This window comes from Botryllus schlosseri, chromosome 11, assembly GCF_051294905.1.
Source record: "Botryllus schlosseri isolate E-star chromosome 11, Bs_hap1, whole genome shotgun sequence".
Lineage (NCBI taxonomy): Eukaryota > Metazoa > Chordata > Ascidiacea > Stolidobranchia > Styelidae > Botryllus > Botryllus schlosseri.
The window spans coordinates 17684867-17708601 of NC_137246.1; the positions used below are offsets into that span (position 1 = coordinate 17684867).

The window sequence follows — 23735 nt, forward strand, 5'->3', positions numbered from 1 at the left end:
CACCACTGGCGAATTCGATCTACCCGCTACAGCGCGCCTCGAAATCCTGGATTGCACGATACCTTGATTGATATCTTGACATGGCGACGCTGGTAGGACAATGCAGTTTTCAGATACGCACTGTCTTCCTGATCAACGCCGTTAAATAAACTCCTTGGAAGTGACATTAACAATTACAAATTAAAATTAAAAACATCGCCATTGCTATCCAAGTTCTTGATTGGTAACGTCTTGCCAGCTTGCCAGAACCGCCGTAAAGGTGTTCATAGCGTTATGTTACGCCGAATACTTTAGAAGTCGATCACTGTTTGGATTTTCGGATCAGCGCACCAATTTCATTTTAATATTAATATCAGTGGTGATAAATTCTAAGGTATTTACGATGAGTTGTGCTATCACAGGTGAGGCGTGGCCCGTCTGTGCCTCATCTGTGCCCTAACCCTCCTTTTTCGCTTTATTTTCGAACAACAATAAATATGAAAATTCCGTGATTTTGGGAATAGAAATGAATAAAATCGAATCATTCATAAACATCGATAAAAATACCAATAATCATTGAAAGTTTTACATTTTCATTCGCTCATCCCTAACGACATGTGAGGCACTGCCTCACTTGCCTTCCCTATATAACCCCACATCACTGACGCACAGAGGTGGTCAGTAACGAAGTACTTCTACTTTTTGAAGTACTTGAAGTAGATTTTTCCGACTCACACTACTTTTTAAGTAGTTATGATTTCAGACTACTTCTACTTCTACTTGACAGTTTTCAGTTTTGTAGGCAAAAATAAGCGTAGAATACCTACTTACTTACTTACTTGTGATCCAACACTCCTACTTCTACTTGAGTAGAAATTCAGGCACTACTTCTACTTCTACTTGAGTAGCGACGGTGACTACTTTGACCACCTCTGCTGACGCATCACACCCTGCAGTGGGTATGTACTGCTATAGTGACCACCTACGCACGAGGGCAGAAAAATATGGCGCACACTACGAATCCCATATATTAGTGCTACCAATACGTCACGAATTTTCAATTGTGACGTAACAGTTGATTGACATGTACGGCTCTTTAAGAGTTACATTTGGAAATATTGGGTCAATATGGTTCTTTAGTCGAAAAAGGTTCCCGACCCCTGGTCTATGATGAAGGTACTATTATCCTCATGCCTCGTGCCATTCGAACCATTATTACGAAATTATGATGATTGTTGAAAGAAAGAAAGCTGAAAGTCGATGTTACGTCATTTTTCATGTGTGTTGTAGGCTCAGACGTGCTGACTCAGGGTATATGCCTACCACTACACCCGTTTTCGAACCAGACTTTTGGTTACGTAATAATAATTGTGCGCAAATACTAATTCACTACGGCTAGTGCCAGTGCGAGACAAAGTTATTGTAAATGGTACATAGCGAAAGGTCGCTAGTCAAACAAGTTTCTACAAATACATCGCAACGACAAAAATTGGGGAGTCACTTTTAGAATTATTCTGTGTAAAAAATATTTGAAAAAAATATTCACAATTTTCGTCCGCACTCATCCGCACTACATTTTTTTTCGTCCAAATAAGTGCGCACCCTCCCACAGGTTGGAAAGCACTGAATAAGCGTATATACCATTGTCTTAGCAGAAATCTCCAGAAACCTGTGCCTCTCATTCTACAAAAACCAAATTAGAGTTTGGCAGTGCTGCATGATATCACAATCACTATTTCAACATAAACTTCTGTGATAAAACTATAGTTGTGGGAGAATGCGGAAAATACACGGTTGATCCTATCCGATTTAAGCCCGGATTATTTTCCATCGCTGATATCAACCCGACTTGCATATCTGGCTGTGACATCGCGAACTTGGAAAAGACCGAGTTGTTTGATTTAGAATGATCCGGCAACACAAAGTAGCACATGAATACCTTGTCTCATGGAGTCTCACTGTTGAGAACTGGATCAATGAGATCATGACATTCCGAAATTTCGAATGTCATGGTCGGTATCAAAGCGGAGCTAGTCAATATTGATATGATTCCAATTTACACAATGATGTTCTCGGAATAACGTGTAATACACACGAATGTCAGGATGCTTGATTAATAGGATGGCGTATTTGCATTTCGCTTGCCCAATATATAAACAGTCTTTCCCATTTGGAGTTGACTTTTAAAACCCGGTTTCGCCATACACGTCCCGGATAGAAAGTTGAAAGTATGGAAACCCGTTTTACACTCTGCTCAATATCAATGTAGCATTAGTCAGACACGGAATACATTGTCCGGTCTGGCGTGGACCGGTAAGGCGCAAGCTTATATTCCCTTGCAAGTCAGCATGCACTTCATCATTGTGGCATAATGTAGCCTGAGTCATCGCTAGCGTAGGGTTACCATACGTCCTCTTTTAAGAGGATTTGTCGCCTTTTTTAAATTTTTTGAAATTGTCCTCGGAGGACGCCCAAATGTCCTCTTTTTGAGAATTTTGGTTACATATAGGGCAAAATTCGACTGAGATACAGTAAATCAGCTCTGAAGTAACGCTCAGGCGGTTATTTCGGGAGCTAAGCCTAAGACGGATAATGTGGAAGAAAAACTGTATTTCAGGAGTTGAGCCGGAAAGTTTACCTTTTTTAGTCAACCGACCACGAAGTGGGAAAAATTTACCATTTTTCAGGATTTTCCTTCGGAATTGCAAGTCTGAAAATTTTGAAAAAGTGTGATCTTTACAAATTTCCAAAATATGGTAACTCTACGCTAGAATGTACATTTTTATGTCACTTCACTGTAATGCAGGGTAGGAAATAGCAATAGGACGTCACGGTCATAGGTTCACGTTCACGTTCACACACAACCTAATAGGGATGGTGTGAACCTCTGAAAGGTTCAGGTTCGTGTGAACGCGAACCTTTTCAAAAGGTTCTGTGTGAACACGAACGTGAACCGCATGACGTCACGTGACGTCATATTGCTAATTCCAACCCTTTTTGTTCAATGAAGTGATAGCCTATATTAATTTACACGATACCTAGCGACGACTTAAACCACATAATGCAACAATTCTGAAGTACATATTGGTGTTTTAAACGTCGCTAAATGTATCAACTGAGGGAATCGAAGGATACAATACTCCCATAAAATCAATATCTTTCGTCGCTTTGCCAACAATTTCGACGAGGACTTACCAGGGAATATACGCTTATCCCTTATCGGCAGGGTTGCCATCGGCATGGACCCAAAAATAAGGACAGTCGAAAAATTAGATTAACATGAAAAAGCGTTTTTGTACATACTTACTTGTACTACACATTCCATACTTTTCACCATAAACAATCTGCTCGAGCAGCTCCTTGATTTTAGAAAGTGCTGCATGGATATCATGACAGCTCAGGTCTAAGTTGTTTACCTTTACTCAGGGCCGAAACAGCACTTCGTCAGTCCCCCCCCCCCCCCCCACCCAAAAAAATCACGTTGGTCAACCAAGTTAGACAAAATGATTTTTGAGCGTATGGAGCAAAAACTCCAGTAACAATGCTTGTAGTCTTGGTCCTGACCCAGGAAAACTTATTTGCAATGTTGGAATCGGGGAATATTGCTTTGAACAATGGCGATGTGCAATCGTTGGTGAGGAATGATTATTGGTGTTTGACAGTATGGAATGCCCAGGTACCCTCCGGAGCAGCTGCCCTATAGTCTCTGGTCGTTGGTGCTGATCGACTTGTGGAAAAATTATTCATCGACTGGCTCAAATTAATCATCATGACACACTTCTTGCGTTTTGGGGTATCGATGCGAGTTGAAATAGTGGTCTTTCCTATGACCTCCAGGTTAATGTCACAATTGCAGATATTGCTATGTTGGAAACACTCGCCCTTCAAGCTTCGTTAGATAGCCTACTTTTGAATACTCTCTCATAATCGCCACGAAAAACGTTTTTACGCCTGTTCATTTAAACTAATCAGATTTAGCCTTATTTGTAGCTAAAACTATATTCGCAAGTGTAATATAATTTAGAAAAAATTATCAATGATTTATAGCTTTACTACTTTTAAACATGTGTCGACTGCACTGCGCCTTTTTTCACAACGCAATATATGCTGCCTCCCCACAGCTTGAGCTTATTCTACTGTAGACCAAGCAGCAGGAACCTGGTACTGCTGTTTACTGCGAAAAATACGTCCGCTGCAGTAGCTTGGTACAGACGAAACTATGCTATACCACCACTCACTGCCATAGCTATCTCACCACTTAGAAGTCAAATCTTGTGGTGTGTACGTCACGAGAGTTCCTTTCATTTATGATGTCATAAAATCTCGACGAAAAACATAATTTTAGAATATTATGCAACACAGATACCAGAGGAAAACGATCGGAGTTCTGTAGCGGTTGAAAATAAGACAAAATAAGGACGCAAGTCGAAAATAAGGACATTTCTTAGAAATAAGGACAGTTGAGTTTTCTAAGACGTGGCCTTTCAAAATAAGGACAGATCTTAGAAATAAGGACGGTATGGCAATGGCAACCCTGCTTATCGGTCTAGGCCAGACCGGACAATGATTTCGGTGTCTGAGTATTGTTACGTTGATATTGAGCAGAGTGTAAAATGGGTTTCTATACTTACTACCGATATTACCTCATTAAGAAGTTATACAACAGTAGCCAACTCCTCAATCGCACGGATTTGGTTTTAATGATGCAGTAAAGATATGAAGTCAAGATTGACCCCGTACGCCTTCTCGAATTTTTTACATCAGAAAACGATATCAATCTTATTGATTGGTTGAATAAGCATCCTTCGCTGACTACGTATTTCGCTTGTGATGTTGTGTGATTGCGGGTCAAGCTCACAGCAGAGAGTCACTAAATATTCACAAACAGAAAACTGGATAATTCGAGCAAACTTTTGTAACAAAGCAAAAGAAAATTTTGAGATTGTCAAGGTGCATGCTCGTTTAGTGTTGATTTTTAATGCTGCCAGCGCCATGCATAGAGTGGCCCGCAGTTGAAATGCAATAAATTTAACCAATGATGTTATAATGAAGTGAAAATTGCAATATATGAAAAAGGTTCACAGTGCAGAACCTACCAAGGTTCTGTTGTGAACGCGAACCTCTAAATTTCCGAGGTTCACACACAGAACGCGAACGTGAACCTCACGTTCACACCATCCCTACGCTAATAATTAGAACTATAGAGACAATTTGAAAAAACCAAGGTCATATCTGGAATCAGAGTCCTTCGGAACCCCGAAACAACTCTTCCAATATGCCTTAAGAGTGTAATCCTAGTATAGTAGCCTACCAATTTATTTGTGGTAATATTTACTTACTTTCATCGTCTGTCAAGATTAGTCATATTACTCCTTTATCTTGAATTGCCGAGAGATCATACGAGGCAAATGCCTCGTCGTAATATAGAAGTTGAATATACTGTCCGTGATATTACTCCGAAATACAGTTCTTACAGTTTCAGCTATCTCAAATCTGTGATCCACTGTAATCACTCGTTCATGATCTCCAGCAGCCTCATTTTGATTGTCACAAATATCACAGGAGTAATATTACAAACAACTGCAGTATGTATATCTGTAAAATACAAATTCACATCAGTTCCTTATGTTCCTTATGGTATTGGGACGCAACAATGCTGTCTGGCGAAACGAGAGAGTAGCTCAGGACGTAACAATGCTGTCTGGCGAAACGAGAGAGTAGCTCAAGAGAGAAAGAGCCAGACACCATTGTTGCGTCCCAATGCCAATCTCCATGACAATGAAAAATTCGAGGCTGATTGTGGGAGTTCCAGGGACACGAGCGGAATAAAATTTATATTTTCGTAATCAGTGCAGATTCAGCTTTCGATTGATACCCGTTTTACCAAATTTAATGCTCGGCAAGCCGGTCAAAAATGACCGTCATATTGCCTGTAGCCAAATGGAAATTGTGACGTGATACAATTTCACTGAGGCGTGAGATTTGCCTGTGTCGACACCATATAGGACACTATGATTGAACGCTACACTGTACGCATGACTGGTCTTGTAACCAGATAATCCGGAGTCATTATGGCCCCGTAACCGAACGGCTATGTTTGCGTGCGATGATGTAGCTATTTTTGAATCACGATGTTTGTGTATTGCAATATATCCTGTGAGGATGTAACGATGTTTACTTGTCACTCAGCTGTAATAGCGATATCGTGAAATGGTAAAGCGTCCTGCTTCTTGATCGGTAGGTCATATGTTCAATTCCCGGCCATGTCAGACCAAAGACTAAAAAACTGGTATCCGTGGCTATCCGGCTCAACGTTCAGCATTCAGGGATAGCATGGTTATCGCATCTCAATCGTCAAAGCATCTCAATGGTGCAAACGAGAATAAGTCTCTTTCTCCCCTATCTCTCTCCTCCCCTCTCCCTCCCCCTCTGTCTCTCTCGCTCTCCTTTCTCTATGCTCCCTTTCCCTTCTTTCTCCCCCTCCCTTCTTTCTGCTCTATTCTCTATCTCTCCTCCCTCTCTCTCTCCCCTATCTCTCCCCCCCCCCTCTCTCTCTCTCCCCTATCTCTCTCCTCTCCTCCCTTCCCCTCCCCTCTCTCTCTCTCTCCTTTCTCTATGCTCTCTTTCCCTTCTTTCCCCCCTCTCTTCTTTCTGCTCTATTCTCTATCTCTCCCTCCTCCTCTCTCTCCTTCTCTCCCTCCTCTCTCTCTCTCTATCCCTCTCTCTCAGTGACGATGATGATGATAATTATGATGATATCACTGAAGCTCAACGTGATACTCTTACTTGATAACCATAGACAATTAGACATGGATGCCTTATCATGTCTCAACATGGAAGTTTTTGTCATGTGAACATGAGATTTTAAAACCATGTCGGTGTTTTCATGGAATTAGCATGAGACGGAGCGAGTCATGTCATTTCCATGATAAAATCCATGTTTATATTTTACAGTGTACACAATTTTGAAAACTCGCAACTATAGAACTAGAGCTAGAACTACCAACTTTTCAAAATCTACAACTAGAACTAGAGGCCTAGAACTAATCACTTTTTGAAACTCGCAACTAGAACTAAAACAAGAACTACTCACTTTTTAACATCCGCAACTAGAACTAAAACTAGAACTTACATCATTTTAAAAATTAATACACCGCAGAATATAGTGCAACTTTTGCCGTAGTCCGCCAACGTATTTCCTGCTTCTCATTCTCAGAAAAATAATGGCCCACCTCCGGCGTAGGGGTTCCCGGGTCATTAAATGTTAATAACAGTACTGAACTGAATTTTCAGCTCCCTTCAAGCCTTCAAAATTCTGGAAATTCAAGCATATTCCAGCTTTTCCTCCCGGACGCAATTTAAACAATGAAATTCCGGACATGTCCGGGAAATTCCGGACGTATGGCAGCCCTAACGTAGGGGTTCCCGAGTCATTAAATGTTAATAACAGTACTGAACTGGATTTCATTCTCCTATCGGCAAAGCAGTAATTTTTATTTTATCGAAAATATCAGAATAGAATCAACATTTCAAAAGTTTCAAAAGACCGAGTTTCGAGTTTGAAATGGAACAGACTACTCACTTTTTAAAACTCGCAACTAGAACTAGAACTAGAACTACTCACTTTTCATAATCCGCAACTAGAACTAGAACGAGTCAATTTTCAAAATCTGCAACTAGAACTATAGAACCACTAAAACCGTTTGTTAGTCGACCATCAACTAACTAAATGAGTAGTTTTTCCGGTGAATATAAACTCATGGCACACGAAATCAGAACCTAGGCACTCCCGGCATTTTTTTTCACGCACAGTTGAAAATATGTTTTGAACAAAGTGTTTTAAAACCACATTTGTTTTAAATGCAACTCTAACCATTGCACTCTAGCTGACATTTGACCTGGCATGTAAAATGACTAACCCACTGCAGCAGTAGACTCAAGAGGAGTATCGGATGGCCTGCGTCTGATGACACTGCTTCGTCAATCTTCAGGCTTCAAAGCATACATGCATGCTTTCGCGCCAAGTCCTGCATTATGAAATTTGACTTTCATGATCATAATAATCATTGATCAGCTTGTTTACTGGTTATACGTGAAGGTACAGTGGTACACTGTATGATAATTGCTACAATTATCGGATTCACGGAATGATAGCTAGTCTTTAAACTGCAAAGACAACGTATTTCTAGATGTTATTGCTGATTTACCGGGGTTCAATAAATTAGTGGTAGATCTGTACAGAAATGAACTGTTTTCACAGGCGGAAATACACTCATCCACCGCCTGCATTGAGTCATCGTGTCGCGTGATGCATATGGGCATGGGACAAGTCCGCCGAATACACGCGCACTATGATGCAAAATTCGTCATAGGAGAGAATTTACAGAGTATGTCAATTGCAATGCACTTCTACCGCAATCGGAAAAAATGAATTCAACCATCCAAATCTTCGTTGCCAACCCTCGCTGCCAATCGGTAGGTCGATTTCTGAAAGCGATATTGTTGAGCAAAACAAATTCGACATAATAGTAGCTTCAAGATAGAATAGATAGAATAAAAGTAAGCTTTATGTGATGGCGTTGAGTTCCGGACTTGATTAAATTCTGTTCGAGCAGACTATACAGCAGTCAAGGTTTTGTACCATATAACTTAACATGTCATATTAGGGACCGACAAAGCATGGTAAACGTTAAAATACAGTCATACGTATACCATCATTTAATGACAACGAATGGCATATCCACGAATTTAATGTATACTTGTGCAGATAAGACCGTTGGAACGACGACAATTCAGATGACCGGCATCCGGCGTTTTGTCTCATGTGAAGCATATATTGCGCAATATTGCAGTCGGCTATTAAATTCACTCCTTTACAGAGGGCTTCTTTTTGTATGCTGTATTGTTGAGTTGATATAATGTGTAATGCCATTGTTTTAGCATCACAGTGTCGCGAAACAGTTGCGTTGAAGGTTCGTTTTATGCCACAGTAGCAATGATATGTCTTGAATGGCAGCAGATTAGCAAAGGCAGGCTGCTGGCATGTGATACTGATATAGTGGCGGTATTGACGTTATGACGAAATCATGTCGTCTTTATTGGCAACAAAACTCTAACTTCTGCGCCGCCTTTATCGCTGTAACTCGTAAATTATGGTAGGTAATTGTAAGTGAAGTAATTTGACTTCGCATATAACAATTAACTAGACCTCATCTGCATGACAGGCTGTGATGATAATGACTTGCGTGTTAGACGAGATGCTGCTGTCATTGTTTCGATTGCGTAGGTTGCCATTTCGCAGCGACAGCGCTCGCCAAGCGCGGTGATTCAGTTACGGTAATGCACCGTAGACTTCACAAATACTGACGTTCGCTAGGTATTCCGCTCTGTACATGTCTGAGCATCTGCGCAGTGAATATTATTCTGTGGTTGCAGTGTGGTATATGCTGAACTTCATAAGCTGTGGTGATTATCGCATTGTTTTGAAGTGTGAGTCAGTTGATCGATCGTGTCGACGAAGTTATGTTTGCCTCAACTGTAGGGTCGTTTTAACGATAGCTTTCAATACTACTTCAATATCCTAATGCTCGCCAGTGTTTTGTTGGCATGGAGAAGAGGTCGGAGCTTATAAATCGACCAGGATAGAAATGTAACGGCATTGAGTACCTGCGTAGTGCACTGGACAGAGGTGTTGCGCTAAGTTGCGACTAAGTCACGATGACTTCATGTATGAGTTGCCTGGCGTTTTAGTCAGGCGGAGATCTCCAATCCGGTAGTAGCTCTGCAACTGTTTGGATGTTGTTGACAAAGTTGACGATAGGTGTTATATGCTCGGTTTAGAATAGAAAAGCGTCATTTCTTTCATCGGTCTGCCGACATACTCCTGAAAATATCGTGATATCGTGTATGGAGGTATCAAAATTTGTCATCGTCGTTCTTAACGCAGGTGGAACGCTACAATTCGCGTTTCCATCGATCATGTAATTGTTTTGTCACAATCAGTCATGTCGTTGGCGTAATGTAGAAGTGTGTTGCATATTGCACGTACCATTGGGATGATCAGTAGCGCGATTAACATTAGACAAACAAGAAACAAGCGGAAAAAAGACTCTCTCCTTTCACAGTTTAAAACTCAGATATTTTAGCTGTAGCGTATCAGATCATCGAGTACGTTACCTGGTTGTTATTGAAGCTGACGATTGGGAAGTTTTTTATCCAATTGATTCCGAGTTGAAACATTATCAACTCGGAACATTCTAACGAGTCATTATCCTAAGGTAAGTTGTCACATTTCGAAATATATTTGTGATGGTGCTTGGTCGGTTCGTACAAAATCAATCTGACCGAGTCGTCGCGCGACCCGATTTGTGTAGGGAATTAATTCCGAGCCCAATTTTACGTCAGTGTACCGAAGAATGGTCGCTACAGCTGACTCATAGAGTGCATATTTCCAAAACGTTAAGGTTTATGCCGTGGCACCGAGACTTGGAGTGTTTCAAAACAACGTCTACGTTTAAAGTCCGCAAAAAGAAGTACCACACCGTAGATTTGACCTAAGAAAATCGACGAATTCAAATGGCAGACCAGAGTAAAGGAGGCGGATCTTCTAACGATGGTGGTAAGCGCTCTATTGTGTCAGTTCAACCTTGCGCAACTTGCTGTGCGACGGTGAAGTCTAAAACTTCGGACTTGCTTTCTCAGACAAGAATTTGACATACATAAACGAATGTTTCGAAGAGCCGCCCGTTGATAATGGCGAAGAAACGAATGTGACTACCGTGTTCGGCCGTGACGGGCCTGTCACAATAGCCAACGAGGATGCCATCTCTACCCCACCGCCAACCTACGACGGCGGAACAAGTTTTCAAGCATACAACGGTCAGAGAGCACGGGACAGGTCGGTGACAAATCGATTTATCAGCATTTGTAATCGATTTTGGCATTTAGTTGCGCGCATCATCATATTTTCGGTTGTTATCGTGCGCGGGTTAGCGCTCCGTTCATGCAACAGACGGCGGCATTATCTCTGCAGTCGGATTTGTTATTATTCTCGAAATTTACACGCATGCATTCTTTCGTCACAATCCGGGCTTCAATAGTGTCGCTAACGTATTTTCAAAGAATTCGCTTATATCCCTGCTTCTAATACAACTCGTTGCGTATTGGCCAAATAGCGGCGCAAAATGATTGCGGCAATTGTCTCCAGGCATCGTAACATGAGCGAGCAAAGCGTGGATGCTTTTTCCGATATCGTGGCGGAATTGGACGACGAAAACGGCGGAGTCTCTATGGACCCCAGCAACACTGATCCCGTGATTGTGACTCACAAAAATCACCACAACAAAAGCGGCGCTAACAACAACTACAGGCGGGACGTAAATCCGAAGAAGGCCCATCCGCTGCCGCGCAGAGCGTCGGCTTGGAGTTTGGGTTGGTTTTGTGATGTACTTCTGTAATCGCGTTGCTGATAAAATATGTGCGGAGAATGGCATCTAGGAGTTATTCTAAAACAAAGAATCATCGAAACAGCTCCTAGCGTTAAAAGCACGTGATCGTGATGTCATCGCTGAACTCCTGCTGCATCGTCCGCGCCATACGTGACTAACATCTTGCACTATTTCTAATTTGTAAAGTCAAACCGAGTTCGTTGCGAGTGATTGTTTAACCTTAACCTCTCAGATATCATGACTGCTGTCGCGTACATTTGTTCGACTCGCCGCATTAAGTGGCTATGTTATTATTGTCAAGCCGGATTAACGATAACCGTGTAATGGTTTTAGTAGATCACACGATCATCGAGGTAGGGCCCTATATCAGTTATGTGCGAACAACAGATTTTCCATCACCGACATAATTGCCCGAGGCTCAACGTGTTTTCGTGGTGTTAACGATATTTTGATTCTTAATATCTTCGGAAAGTTACTGGCCTGAAATTCTTCATCGACTCATGACATTTATACCACTGTTGACAATTTCTATTATACGAGAAAGGTCATTGCAAAGCGACTTATTCGTGCATGCATCCTGGATTGCATTTTCGTTGAAAACCGACCGCGCTGGTATCCTGTAGCAATTAGAAATTGCGTTACTTTAGTTAACAGCTTCTGTGTCAACGGAAATAGCTTGGTTGTCATTTCAAAATCGCCAGTGTACTTGCAATATCGTTAACCGTCAGCATCAACTCGCTCACATTTGTAAACATGAAATCTTGAACAATGTGAAAATGTGCAAAAGGATATATGGAACGGGTAGTCGGCAGCCGTTGCCATATTCCCGACTTCGTGTCTGATGCTGGAATATCCATTTATCAGCCGTTCACGACGCACCGCACACAACTGCGTTGTTATAGCCAGGACTTCCCGTTTCAGATTACGACGAAGAGGAAGCACATCGCGAACTCATCTTGAAAATCAGAAAAGTAATTCGCCCGCGGCGTGCTCGATCATTCCGAGCCTTCACCCACACCATCTAATACGGCATTGTTACAGAATTTGCCGCTCAAAGACTTCGGCGAAGAGATCCGAGCGCACAAAGATTTGGCCAAATTTTTGGTGCAGCCTGTGGTCCTGATGGATATACAAGATACAAGTAATGTCACTGTGGCTTACCGCTCTGTCTGTAACGAAACTAACTAAGCCTGTTGTCACTAATAATACGTGAAATAATCGTTAAATATATTTTGGCTATTAAATGATTGATTGACGTTGCACTGACGTAATGAATTCCCACCTACTTATCGCATTACTATAGCATACGACTAATGGCATGACGTATCAACTACTACAAAATACATGGAAATACGCGGCAAGTAGCGTACGTGAGGTTTCGGATTTCCTCTAATCTAGAATTGTATGTTATATAGGATTTGCTTCAACAGTATATTCCCAAATCTCAATACATTGGTCTTGGTGTATAAAACACACGCCCATGAGTAGAATCATGCCGAGATTTGGTTAAGAAGACGCATTCATACCAATATTATAACCTTATTTCGTATTCAAGCCAATTTCGATTCTGGACTGGTACCAACGAATCCGCTAACCGTTGGGATGTGGTTGCAAATCACGCGATCGTATAACCCGGCTTCTAATTACTTTACACAGATGGCAATAAAATTTATCACAGTAAGTTATGCATCAACACGAGGTTGTAGCCTTGTATAGTAGAACGCGGTAGACATTCGGATATCATGGTTTTCACCACACGTGCGTTTATCGCTTGCATAGTGCGCTTGACTGTTCCTATCTGCAACAGCTTGCGTTATTTTGTAGATGCAAATTCTGTCCAGATTTCGTCGCTTTCTCGAGACTTCTCTTTAATTCGCCACAGCTTATTTGCGTCCTGATATCTACGCCGAAAATGTGTAGTGTCGCGAAACGAGAGTGCGCTGGCATTTGAAACCTGACAAATTACGATTACGATACCAGGCAATTATTATATGCTCTTGACGTGCGTACAAACAATTGGCTTAGGCGCATGCGCTTCAATTTCATATCTCCGCCTCTCCACCTTCATTTAGGCGATACAGTAATGCATGATAGAGTGATGCTTCGTACACGTCTGCTTAGTTGATGTCTTATTCGTTGATTGGAACTAGAATGCTTAGTTGATGTCTTATTCGTTGATTGGAACTATAGAACTCGTCTTGAAACAACGAATCTGTTGTTTCGCGAAATGAAGTATTCGAACTTGGCGCTTTATGCTACATGGCGGATCTATGTTACACATTACCCTGCTCGTTAGGTCTGGAGGTTATCATTGAGAAGTTGATGGAGAAGCTTCAGAAAGATCTTGAGATTGATGAGAAAATAACGGGGCGCGCGGGAAAGGCGTTCTTCACTAACGTGCAGCCTGGAAACGATTCGTGTGAGTAGGAATCCTTTGCTGTCTTGTATTGCACGTCAGAGCCTACCTAATTGATATTATTGTCCCTATTCATCGCTCATCTGAAATTAAATTTGCTCACTGTATAGTGGATATTCCGAATTCAAGTTTCGTGATGACGGGAGGTGGGCGTTAATGCTGAAGCCATCACCATCACGTTTGCAAGTCCTATACCTCGAGAACTTCTTTATTGATGTGTGTAAAAATTCCGGCGAGGCCGTGGCAGGTTATGAAAATCTGACTATGCCACACTAAGAGCGTATTGTAACTTAATGTGAGATATAATAATGCGCTTCTATTAACAGTGGCGTCCGTCGACCAGTTGAGAGAGACTATTCAAGGCGTGAAATACGTACCGGACGGTACCATTTACGAGGAAACCTGGATTACAACGTTGTACGTACGAGTTTTCTTCCGATGTCAGTAAATGACCGCCTGAATCTGCGGAAAGAGCTGTACATTACATCAACTGCGACCGTGTGAAAATCGTAACATCTGTGCCGTCCCTGCCGTATGATTTTATCCAACGCGTCGGATTAAACGTATTACGCATACGCACCCACAACACGCATGCCCGAAAATATAGTGTAATCGTTCTCACATGAAAGGTCGAATGCCGAAAATCTATCACCGCTAATAATAAGCTGGTGTAAATTGCCGCTGATTGGGACATTCAGGTAACTACGCATCAGATGGTAAAAGCGTTTGTATGCTGAGTGCTGGTTACATCGTTACCGCGCTGCACTATAAAGTATACGGTATCTCCCCCATTGGTTGTCACCGAAAATATGCCCGTTTCGTGTCCAACAGACTGTAACGCAAATCAAATCTATACGTGCAAGTCAAGTTGAACGCGCGGCTGCACTTCCGACGCTTTCCGATCGCCTACGGTGTCGCATCTTTGCGTGTGCAGCGGAATGTGGAAACTCATTGCCGCGAATCACCTTTGTCAAAGTCACATTACTTTTAATTATATTTGAAAGGCCGGCATCATCAATTTTCATACGTAAAGCCGTGTTACGTAACTTCCCTCGGCTGTCCTTATCGACAGGGGTCGACTTCGTCTGTCCGCGCCGACCTTCGTAACCTTGAACGCGCTCGGAAAAGCAATTCCTAATAGACGACAGGCGTTGAGTTGTATTGATGAACGCGGGATAAACTCGTCTTGGCGTTGCAGGTGCGTGCTGCCGCAACTGAAGAGAAGCCACGTCGCGATCGCGCGCCTTAGGCATCCGTTGAATCTCGGGAACAAATGCGAGGAGATCTCTTTCGTGATCGCGATCGTAGCGCCGAAAAAAGAGGTGAGACTTGATCTGTGCTCGACTGCTTTTCCCGATGGTAAAAGTGTTCGATGGGAACGAGAAAACTTTGAACTATGTCATCATATCACGATCGAAGTGATGGATTAACCGGCGCATTCTACGAAGAGACAGGTCCATCAGACACATGCACCGCTTTGACAAACATTTTCACACTGAACGCATAAACGCACGGTCCGGTTAGCCTGCAATTTGTCGGGGCGTATGGACGGTATGTATAACGATGAAAGGTCGCGTTGAGAGGTCCCGGATAAAATCGACTGCCATCTAATTATGTCCATAATAAATTATTCTGTCCAGAAGCCTGGTATTTGCCGTGTTTGTTTGTGTTATTACTGTTGTGCACCGTGTGACGGTATCGTAATTATGATCTTCCCACTGTACCGCTGCATACTATAGATGTAGGGGATGGGTTTAGTGTACATTGTGCAATCTTTTCCATAAGCACTTCAGATGTCAATGCAATGACCATATATATATATATATATATATAGCCATTGTAGTATGTGTGAAACTCAGCACAATGTTATTGAATTGCTTTGTCAACATATTCATGTGCAAAGGATATGCATATCTTAATGTTTTCAGTATTTTCGTCCCTTGTCTTAGCCCACTTGAGCTTAGCTGAATCGTGTCATACTACAAGTCAAATTATTCCTAAGTAGCCTATTTTGTCGACAATTACAACATTCGATTATCTCGACTAATCGTCGATGAGTTATCTTCGGGCCGGGTTGGACTTTGGAACGTAAATGAATCCGTTTTGCGTCTCAGAAATTCACGAAAAACGCGGTGGAGGTCGGCAGAACCTTCTCGTCGCTCATGAACAACATTTACTTCCGAAAATGCCTGGCTGACGCTTCCACCGAGGAAGAGTTCAAACGGGTGTTCAAGGAGCAGTGCGAGAGCTTTTTGCGCGAGACCAGACAGTCCGTGTCGGACAACTTCACGGAAGCGGACGACGAACTGATCGAAGACATGGTACTGACATTTAACTTTCTCTCGCTACCGAACAATGTTATCCTGAAACCGTGACGTAACATTATCTTGTAATAACTATAAGTTATAGGCCACCGTGCTGATAATACAGCTGAATTTGAGTCCGAGCGAAACTAATTATACATTGATTAGTCGGTCATTGATCCCGATTTCATCCCGATATATTTCCAAAGTAGCACCCATATTCGAAGTACTGTGATTTTACTATGTTCATTGCTCACCATGGAATCTGTAGTCAATTTACGGAATTATATGAATGCTCACTCGTAACTATAACTACTTAGTTTTACATTGACAGTCGCATTTCACAGTGTTACAATGCCGGCGTAATTCATGGTTGTGACGTCACGAGTTAAGATTTCGTCGTCGACAATTGTCGCGAGTTTGATGCGGATAGGCTTTGGGCTTCCTAGGTCTAGGTTAGCTACGCCTTCCGTTTGCAACAGTATTTTATTTGCGTTCTTTAGGAATTCCCTTTCTGGCAATTCGGCCGCGGCGTGGTTCAAGATCTACAACGGCGTATTCCGTTCTACTGGTCTGATTACGTGGACGGTGAGATCTGCATTTTTCTGTAAATTCTGATCGCGTTTGCGATAAGTGATTTGCTGATACAGGCGTCGTCGGAAAGAACACTTTGCGCAAGGTGATCTCGACCATATTCTTCTTGTACTTCGCGTGCATCCTGCCCGACATCGCTTTCGGTACTGTCTACGAAAAGATAACCGATGGAAGAATGGGTTAGTGTCGAATCGTACTTCTGCAGTGATATATCGCGTATAGTATGAGATTATGGACCACGGTTTATGGTCTCGTTCGCCCGTATATACAAAGCAATCGTAATCTTGGTTGTAAAATCAAAATAGTTCTGTTGACTCTTTCGCTAAACTATCTTTGGGAGAAGTCGCAGGTCTAATGAATAGAGGTGGTCAAAGTAGTGGAGTCCTAAATTTTTAGAATCAGTTGTGATAGAGATGTATAAACTTCTTCCAGGTGGCGTGACAAAACTACTTTTCACTTGACAAACACACAAAATTCAAAAGTAGTTTCAGTAGAAGTATTTCATTACTGACCGCATTCGCCCATGAAGCGGCATACATGGACGGTTGGTCCGAAATTTCCGGGCACGCGGAGACATGACGCGGCAAGATTTCAAATTACGGAGTCGTTTTCAGGAGTCGTGTCGTGCATTATGGCGCAGACATTCGGCGGGATTGTGTTCGGTATGTTTAGTGGCCAGCCTCTGCTCGTGTTACTGACTACGGCGCCGTTAGCTCTGTACGTTAAAGGTGAGTCGAAGTAGCGATTAGATTATTTACATCATGCATGCAATGCCGTATCTTCCGTTTAGTGATTTACTCGATAAGCCAACCGCTGGAAGTTCCATTCTTCGCAATGTACGCAATGGTCGGCGTTTGGAATTCCGTGTTTCTGATACTCCAAGGCTGTTTGCACGCCAGCAAGCTGATGAAATATTCCACGAGGTAGTCTCGCTTGTGACATCTCAGGTGGCCTGCTAATTTACGATTTTTCATGCCCTCTCTTAAGATCCACGGAGGAAATATTTGCCTTTTTCATCGCTCTGGCTTTCATCGCGGACGCAGTATCATCAACCATCGGGAGTAAGCACGTCTTACCGATTATATACTGTAGCGGTGGCCTATATTGAAATGCTGAGCGCGTGCAGAATTTATCTTGGCATGCGCCAGATATCTTATCGATAATGTCGGGCGTACTTGTGCTGCAATAGCAAAACCTTCTACAGCTGGCTTAATTGTGGCCGTGTCGGTCTTTGTTTCTCGACTTTTGCCTACTAAACACAAGTCGAGGATAGGATAAGTTCACTATGCCTATTCATTCGATTGCGAAGCACAAACTGTTAATTCAAGTTATTGCTGCAGAGTTGGACATACAGCACTTCGTCGTTTGTGTTTAGATCACGAATTGAACTACAATTTCGCTACGCCCGCGAACGGAAGCAACTTGAGCCAAATTCCGGGTATGTTCAATGTCCTGATCTCGTAATTGCTATGTTGCTGTCGCGTAATGGATATCAGCGCCGCATCGTATTGCAGTGATGGCGTTTCGGCCTCGCTGTATATACGGATCAATCGGGTCTATGATTCGAAGATGTAAGACGCGAAGAATTGTAGTAAACATTCTCTCTGTAAAATTAGGCGGTACGAAGACGAACGTACCCGTGTGCTCGCAATGTAGTAGCTTGATGGGACGGACTTGCCGCCTATATGTACTTCTGAAGAACAGAGGTTAAGAATGCTCAAACAACGATACAGACTACAATGTCCCCATACCACGATATCAAAAATTCTTGACAGCGCTCTTCAGAGCCATAATGTTAACTTATGCAACCCTTCCCAGGTCTACCTACTTAGGGACCATTTTGAACATCCAAGTGAATATACTTTGCGTAAGTTACCTCGAGCCAAACGGGAAGGGTAGGGTCGCATGCAACTATATTTGAACGACTCTTGATGAATTTTGTCAAGAATTTCTATCATTCCTAGTATGGTAACATAGCAGGTTGTGTAGTTATTTGAGTATTCTTCAACTCTGTTCATCGTCTGTACCATCAAGGTCTTCTCAATATCGTTGAGCGCTGAGAAGCTTTTGGCATTGATTCGTGCCTTGGGTTACTTTTCCCGCCTCATCAGCAAGTATCCCGATTGATTTCCCACAGCCACGCAGGACTGCTTCGGGACCGGCGACACTATTTCGTATTGTTTGCGTCCCGAAAACTTCATATTGTTCTTACTGCTCATGTTCGGCACGCTGTCTCTGGGATTGATGATACTGCAATTCGAGCAATCGTAAGACGAGCTCTCGAGTAAACGTAGATGCAAGTCCGTGACTTACTGCCCTTACCTTTGCAGGCAGTTCCTTTCGGCTACGAAACGCGAAATTCTGGCGGACTACGCCCTGCCGATCGCAGTCGTTGCGTTTGGGCTTGTGGGATCCTGGGCTTTCCGAGATATCGACCGTGAGTCGTGTAGTTTTCGGTGGGGATGTTTCGCCATTTTTCATTATGCGTGCTATTTTCTGTTTAGAACATAGCGTAATATTTGCGGTTAGGATAGTTTGTACTTTTCCGTAAATGCAGTATAGGAGGACAATTGCACATTCTTTGTTTTAGAAAAAACCGTGATTTTTTCATTTTATGAAATGACGTATTTTGTCCACTTTGAATTTTTCTATATGTGTATTTTTTGTTTAGAACAGTGGTTCCCAAACTTTTTCGACTCATCGCCCCCTTTTCAAGCTCAAGGCCGATCATCGCCCCCCAGATTTTGTGAACCGAAAAATCGGTATACAATCTGTAGTCATCGGCGGGTTGACTAAAAAAAAAGGTCATTTCTCCGAATCTCCGAATTGACTCCAAGATGGCCGTTTTAACGCGTCATCGCGCCCTTCGCTATTTTCGCCCCCTGTCGCCCCCATTTGTCCATTTTCGCCCCCCTATCGCCCCCTTCGTCATTTTCGCCCCCCTAGGCCGCCAAATCGCCCCACGGGGGGCGATATCGCCCACGTTGGGAACCACTGGTTTAGAACATAGCTTAATTTTTGTCGCTCACATAATAGCGTAATGTTTTCGAACGATTGAGGTAGTTTTGTAGTTTTTCCTATATTCATTTTTGTTTTAAAAAATAACGGTGTTTTTTCGGTTTATAAAATAAAGTCATTTTTCTCGATTGATAAATATATTGATTTTTCCTATTGGGATTGTTAGCGATTTTTATTTTCTGGTTCAGCATCGGTTTTAAACCAACGCCTGGACGTTGTGTTTCAGTGACGGAGTTCAAATATGACGCGGCCGACGTGAAACTGGAATTGGCGCCGTTCTCCGCGCTAACACCAACCGCAATACTGGTCGCGGCCGGTTTAGGAGCCAGTTTGAGCTGTCTGTTTTTCGTAGATCAGAACGTGTCGGCGTCGCTAGTCAACAACCCCGCTAACAAGTATGCTAATTTCAGGAGTCGCCTTTAGCGCGGAAATTGAATTTTGCTACCGCTTTCAGACTGCAAAAAGGTACCGCGTATCATTGGGACCTCGTGCTTATCGCTATTATCAACGGGGTACTGTCGATATTCAATCTACCGTGGATACACGCTGCATTGCCGCATTCGCCGCTGCACGTGCGGGCTCTGGCTGATGTCGAACAGCACGTTACGACGCTAGGCACCGTCCACGATGAGTCTGTATTTCCGTTCGATAAATGGCCGTAAACAAACGCTGGCTAATGGCACAATCTCATATTACAGTATCGTAAAAGTGCGAGAGACTCGACTGACCACCATCGTCTCTCACGTCCTGATCGGCCTGTCTCTATTGATCGGTAACGTGTTGCAATTGATTCCGGTGGCGGTACTTCAGGTAATTTGCTATTAGCGTTAGGGCGATAATCGCGGATTAACGACCGCGCAATAAACGCGATCGATTTCGGCGCAGGGACTTTTTCTGTATCTCGGCATCACGTCCTTCGCGGGGAATCAGCTGTTCGACAGAATGCTGTTGTTCTTTACAGAAGGGGTGAGCATCATACTGCTATAGTCGAATACTTTATTGTACTATTCATATCTGAAGTTGTCATCGTTGATTCAACATTAACATAGACCAGGGCCGGCCAACCCGTGGCCCGCGAGAAGGTTTTGAGTTGCCCGCAAGGTAATTTCCGAAATTTCTATTATGCTCAAAAATGGATTGCACAGATTGTGAACTTGATTAGTCTCGCCGCAATACTTGAGATGTGATGACTAAAATATAAGTTCCGAAGCATTGGCCGATCCATGAGCCAGTCACATATTGGTAGATCTTCGTACACTACTATAAAGCAGAATAATTTGCAATAGCTTTTTCAAAAGTAAAAATTTTCTACACGCTTCGCGCATCATGTTGTCACTCGATTTCTTGCTTTTAATATTGTTGCCCCTTTGTGAAAATGAAAGAACTCTTAATGTATCAGATTGAGTCTAACTATATTCGCGATTACGAGACAAAGTGACGTTCAACATATGCGACCTTGCCTTGGTGCTCGCAGAAGGACCGTCGACTCTGAAACCTAGGCACAAAATCATTGACGCATGTTGGTCGAAGCTTTCGTTATCGATATGTCCAGGCGCCGAATAGCCCAGTCCTCGCAAACTGAGCCCAGCGATATACAGCAAACCCGCAATATAGTCAAGTGACAATATTATTGACCTATAAACATCAAAAAAGTCGCGCCTCGCGCGGCTAGTGGGCCGTGCAATAGTTCGTCAATCGAATGTGGCCCTTTGACTGAAAAGGTTGGCCACCCGTGACGTAGACTCTCCCTCGCCTTATGATATAATGCTGTGCGAGTACGTAATCGCCTGTCTATTGCTTAACGGGGCACCGCACTCTAAAAATGATTTGGTCTCAAATTGAAGGGCAAAATAAATAAAAAATAAAAAATAGGCCGCAGCCGTTTTCTTAAGAACGCCACCGTGATGGAGCTGCAATTTGTTGACATTTCCACAAGAACTTCACGCTCCAGCAGTCACGCAGAGATCGAACTTTATGTGGTTGTCAGCCGATGTTACGAAGGAGATATGTCGTACACGACAGAAATAGAATACACTAGGCCCGATTTTGACATGAATCCCCTGACTGAACATCTTCCGTTGAACGCGGTGTCTAAGGATCTAACCCACATTGGCGTGTACGACATATTTCCTTCATAACACCGGCTGACAATTATATAAATCTCGATCTCCGCGTGACTGCTGGAGCGTGAAGTTCTTGTGGATATTTCAGTAAATTGCGGCTCCATCACGGTGGTGTTCTGATGAAAACGGCTGCGGCCAAAATTATTTTTTCGTTTTGTCCTTCCATTTGATACCACATCGTTTTTAGAGTGCATTGCCCCTTTAAGATTTAGGCTTTTTCATTCTCGTGTTAAACCTTGTGTCCTTACTGGCTAGGATCAAGAACAAATAGTATCTGCTAAATTGCGTGGGCAGCTGTTCTCGAAGTGATCGACAGTTAATGTCTGTATTTGAAACGCGCTGTCTTCATCGAACAGAGTTCGTACCCGCCCAACCACTACGTACGCAAAGTTCCGCAACGTAAGCTCCACATGTTCACAATGTGCCAACTCCTTCAACTCGGGATCGTTGCCTTCTTCGGTCTGGCTCCGTGGTACTATCTAAAGATGATATTTCCGGTTTTGATTCTGCTCCTTTTGCCTGTCAGGTGGGCTTTAGACAATACTGAAACGCTCGAAACAACTCTAACGGACCCTTGTCGTTGTTTCCAGGCACAAGATTCTGACCAAACTAATCGAGCCGAGGTACTTGGCAATATTGGATTCGCATTGATGCGAGCGCAGTACATAGAGGACGCGTCGAATACAGCGTCAGTGTATTGGAATGCACCGCCGTGCCGACTGTCGATACCTTGATGAAATCTGACTTTTCGACTCGCGCCTTGTGTACACGTGGCAGTTTTGTTTTATTACTTGCTGAACATGCGACGGTGTTGTTTTATTTGTTATCTAACAGCTTCTTGATTTACTGTTTTAAATGATCAATGACTAGAGCAGGGCTACTAATAATGGCGGGCGGTGTGGTTTACGGCTGCAGGATCTGTAAGCTTAACGACTACCTTTGTTGCGGTATATACTTTTACCTTGTCTTTAATAAAATAACACATTGCTGCACGAGTTCGTTTTGACTGTCTGAACGTGCCACTGGTTGTTAGACTTGCCACGATTAGGTACGCTATTTGCTGTGAGCAGACTTGGGCGATTATAGGTAATTCTAGGTGTTCATTTTACCAATTATAGCGGAAAGACGATAGTATAGTTTGCGGAATGCTTCTGTTTCTAATTTTAATTCTAATATAATTTCTGGTTTTCCTGAAAATGCTACGAGAGCCAAGCTTGGTGTACAGACATTTGTCATTCTCTTGTCAGTATGTTTGAATTCGTCAAATATGATGCATGAACCTTCGGAAGACTTGCACTAGAATTATACATGATATGGAACAATTGGGATCCTCGATATTGTCGTCGGTGCAGGTAGTTATATATCACTTGAACTTGTTGAATGTGCTGACGAAAATGACCTTTCCGTGTTTGCCCAAGTACAATGCGTGGTATTGTATGATTTACGCGATGTCACCATTCGGGAAACGTGCACGTGCATACAATGCCTGAGAAAGTATGTGTTGTTTGTTTGCTTCCGTTTGAATACATATTCCACACATCCTAATACAATGTCTGGTGTGATATCAATCCCGCGATGCCCTCGTTTGGGAAATGACCACTTCATGTGAAGAATTGATCCAATCGCTCCACTTACTTATCCCTGTCATTTACAATTGACAAAAAACGCGATTTGCTTTGATCGAAAGGCGAGACACCAACAAACCTCTATCTTCAGAAAACCAACATTCACGTTGGAATTTTGCCCAATACGCAGGAAGATCAGTCTCATAGGCACCATCGTGCATGGATGATCTGTACTCGTTACAAACTGAATTCGGAGCTTGGCAACATCCGCACAATCTTACATGATAACG

General features: G+C 42.8%; 1 protein-coding gene across 1 annotated transcript; it reads left to right on the forward strand.

Moving 5' to 3' along the window:
* The first annotated feature begins 9521 nt into the window (after positions 1–9521).
* Positions 9522–22875, forward strand: LOC145450249 (solute carrier family 4 member 11-like). The gene is made up of 24 exons (XM_080328759.1): positions 9522–10256; positions 10443–10597; positions 10681–10876; positions 11186–11409; positions 12348–12397; positions 12468–12567; positions 13723–13845; positions 14169–14259; positions 15041–15164; positions 15957–16163; positions 16649–16733; positions 16796–16918; positions 17354–17467; positions 17530–17662; positions 17727–17800; positions 18115–18177; positions 18877–19006; positions 19070–19176; positions 19984–20152; positions 20212–20388; positions 20456–20567; positions 20643–20723; positions 22237–22406; positions 22471–22875. The coding sequence occupies exons 2-24, from the start codon at positions 10555–10557 to the stop codon at positions 22529–22531; spliced, it is 2757 nt and encodes a 918-aa protein (XP_080184885.1). The 5' UTR covers positions 9522–10256; positions 10443–10554; the 3' UTR covers positions 22532–22875.
* The last annotated feature ends 860 nt before the right edge of the window (positions 22876–23735 follow it).

Bases quoted from the DNA above. Each gene is read 5' to 3' on its own strand.
- LOC145450249 (XM_080328759.1), top strand. From the start codon at position 10,555: ATGGCAGACCAGAGTAAAGGAGGCGGATCTTCTAACGATGGTG. The intron at 16,919-17,353 runs GTTAGTGTCGAA...AGTCGTTTTCAG, and splicing joins GATAACCGATGGAAGAATGG to GAGTCGTGTCGTGCATTATG. The intron at 17,801-18,114 runs GTAAGCACGTCT...GTTTGTGTTTAG, and splicing joins AGTATCATCAACCATCGGGA to ATCACGAATTGAACTACAAT.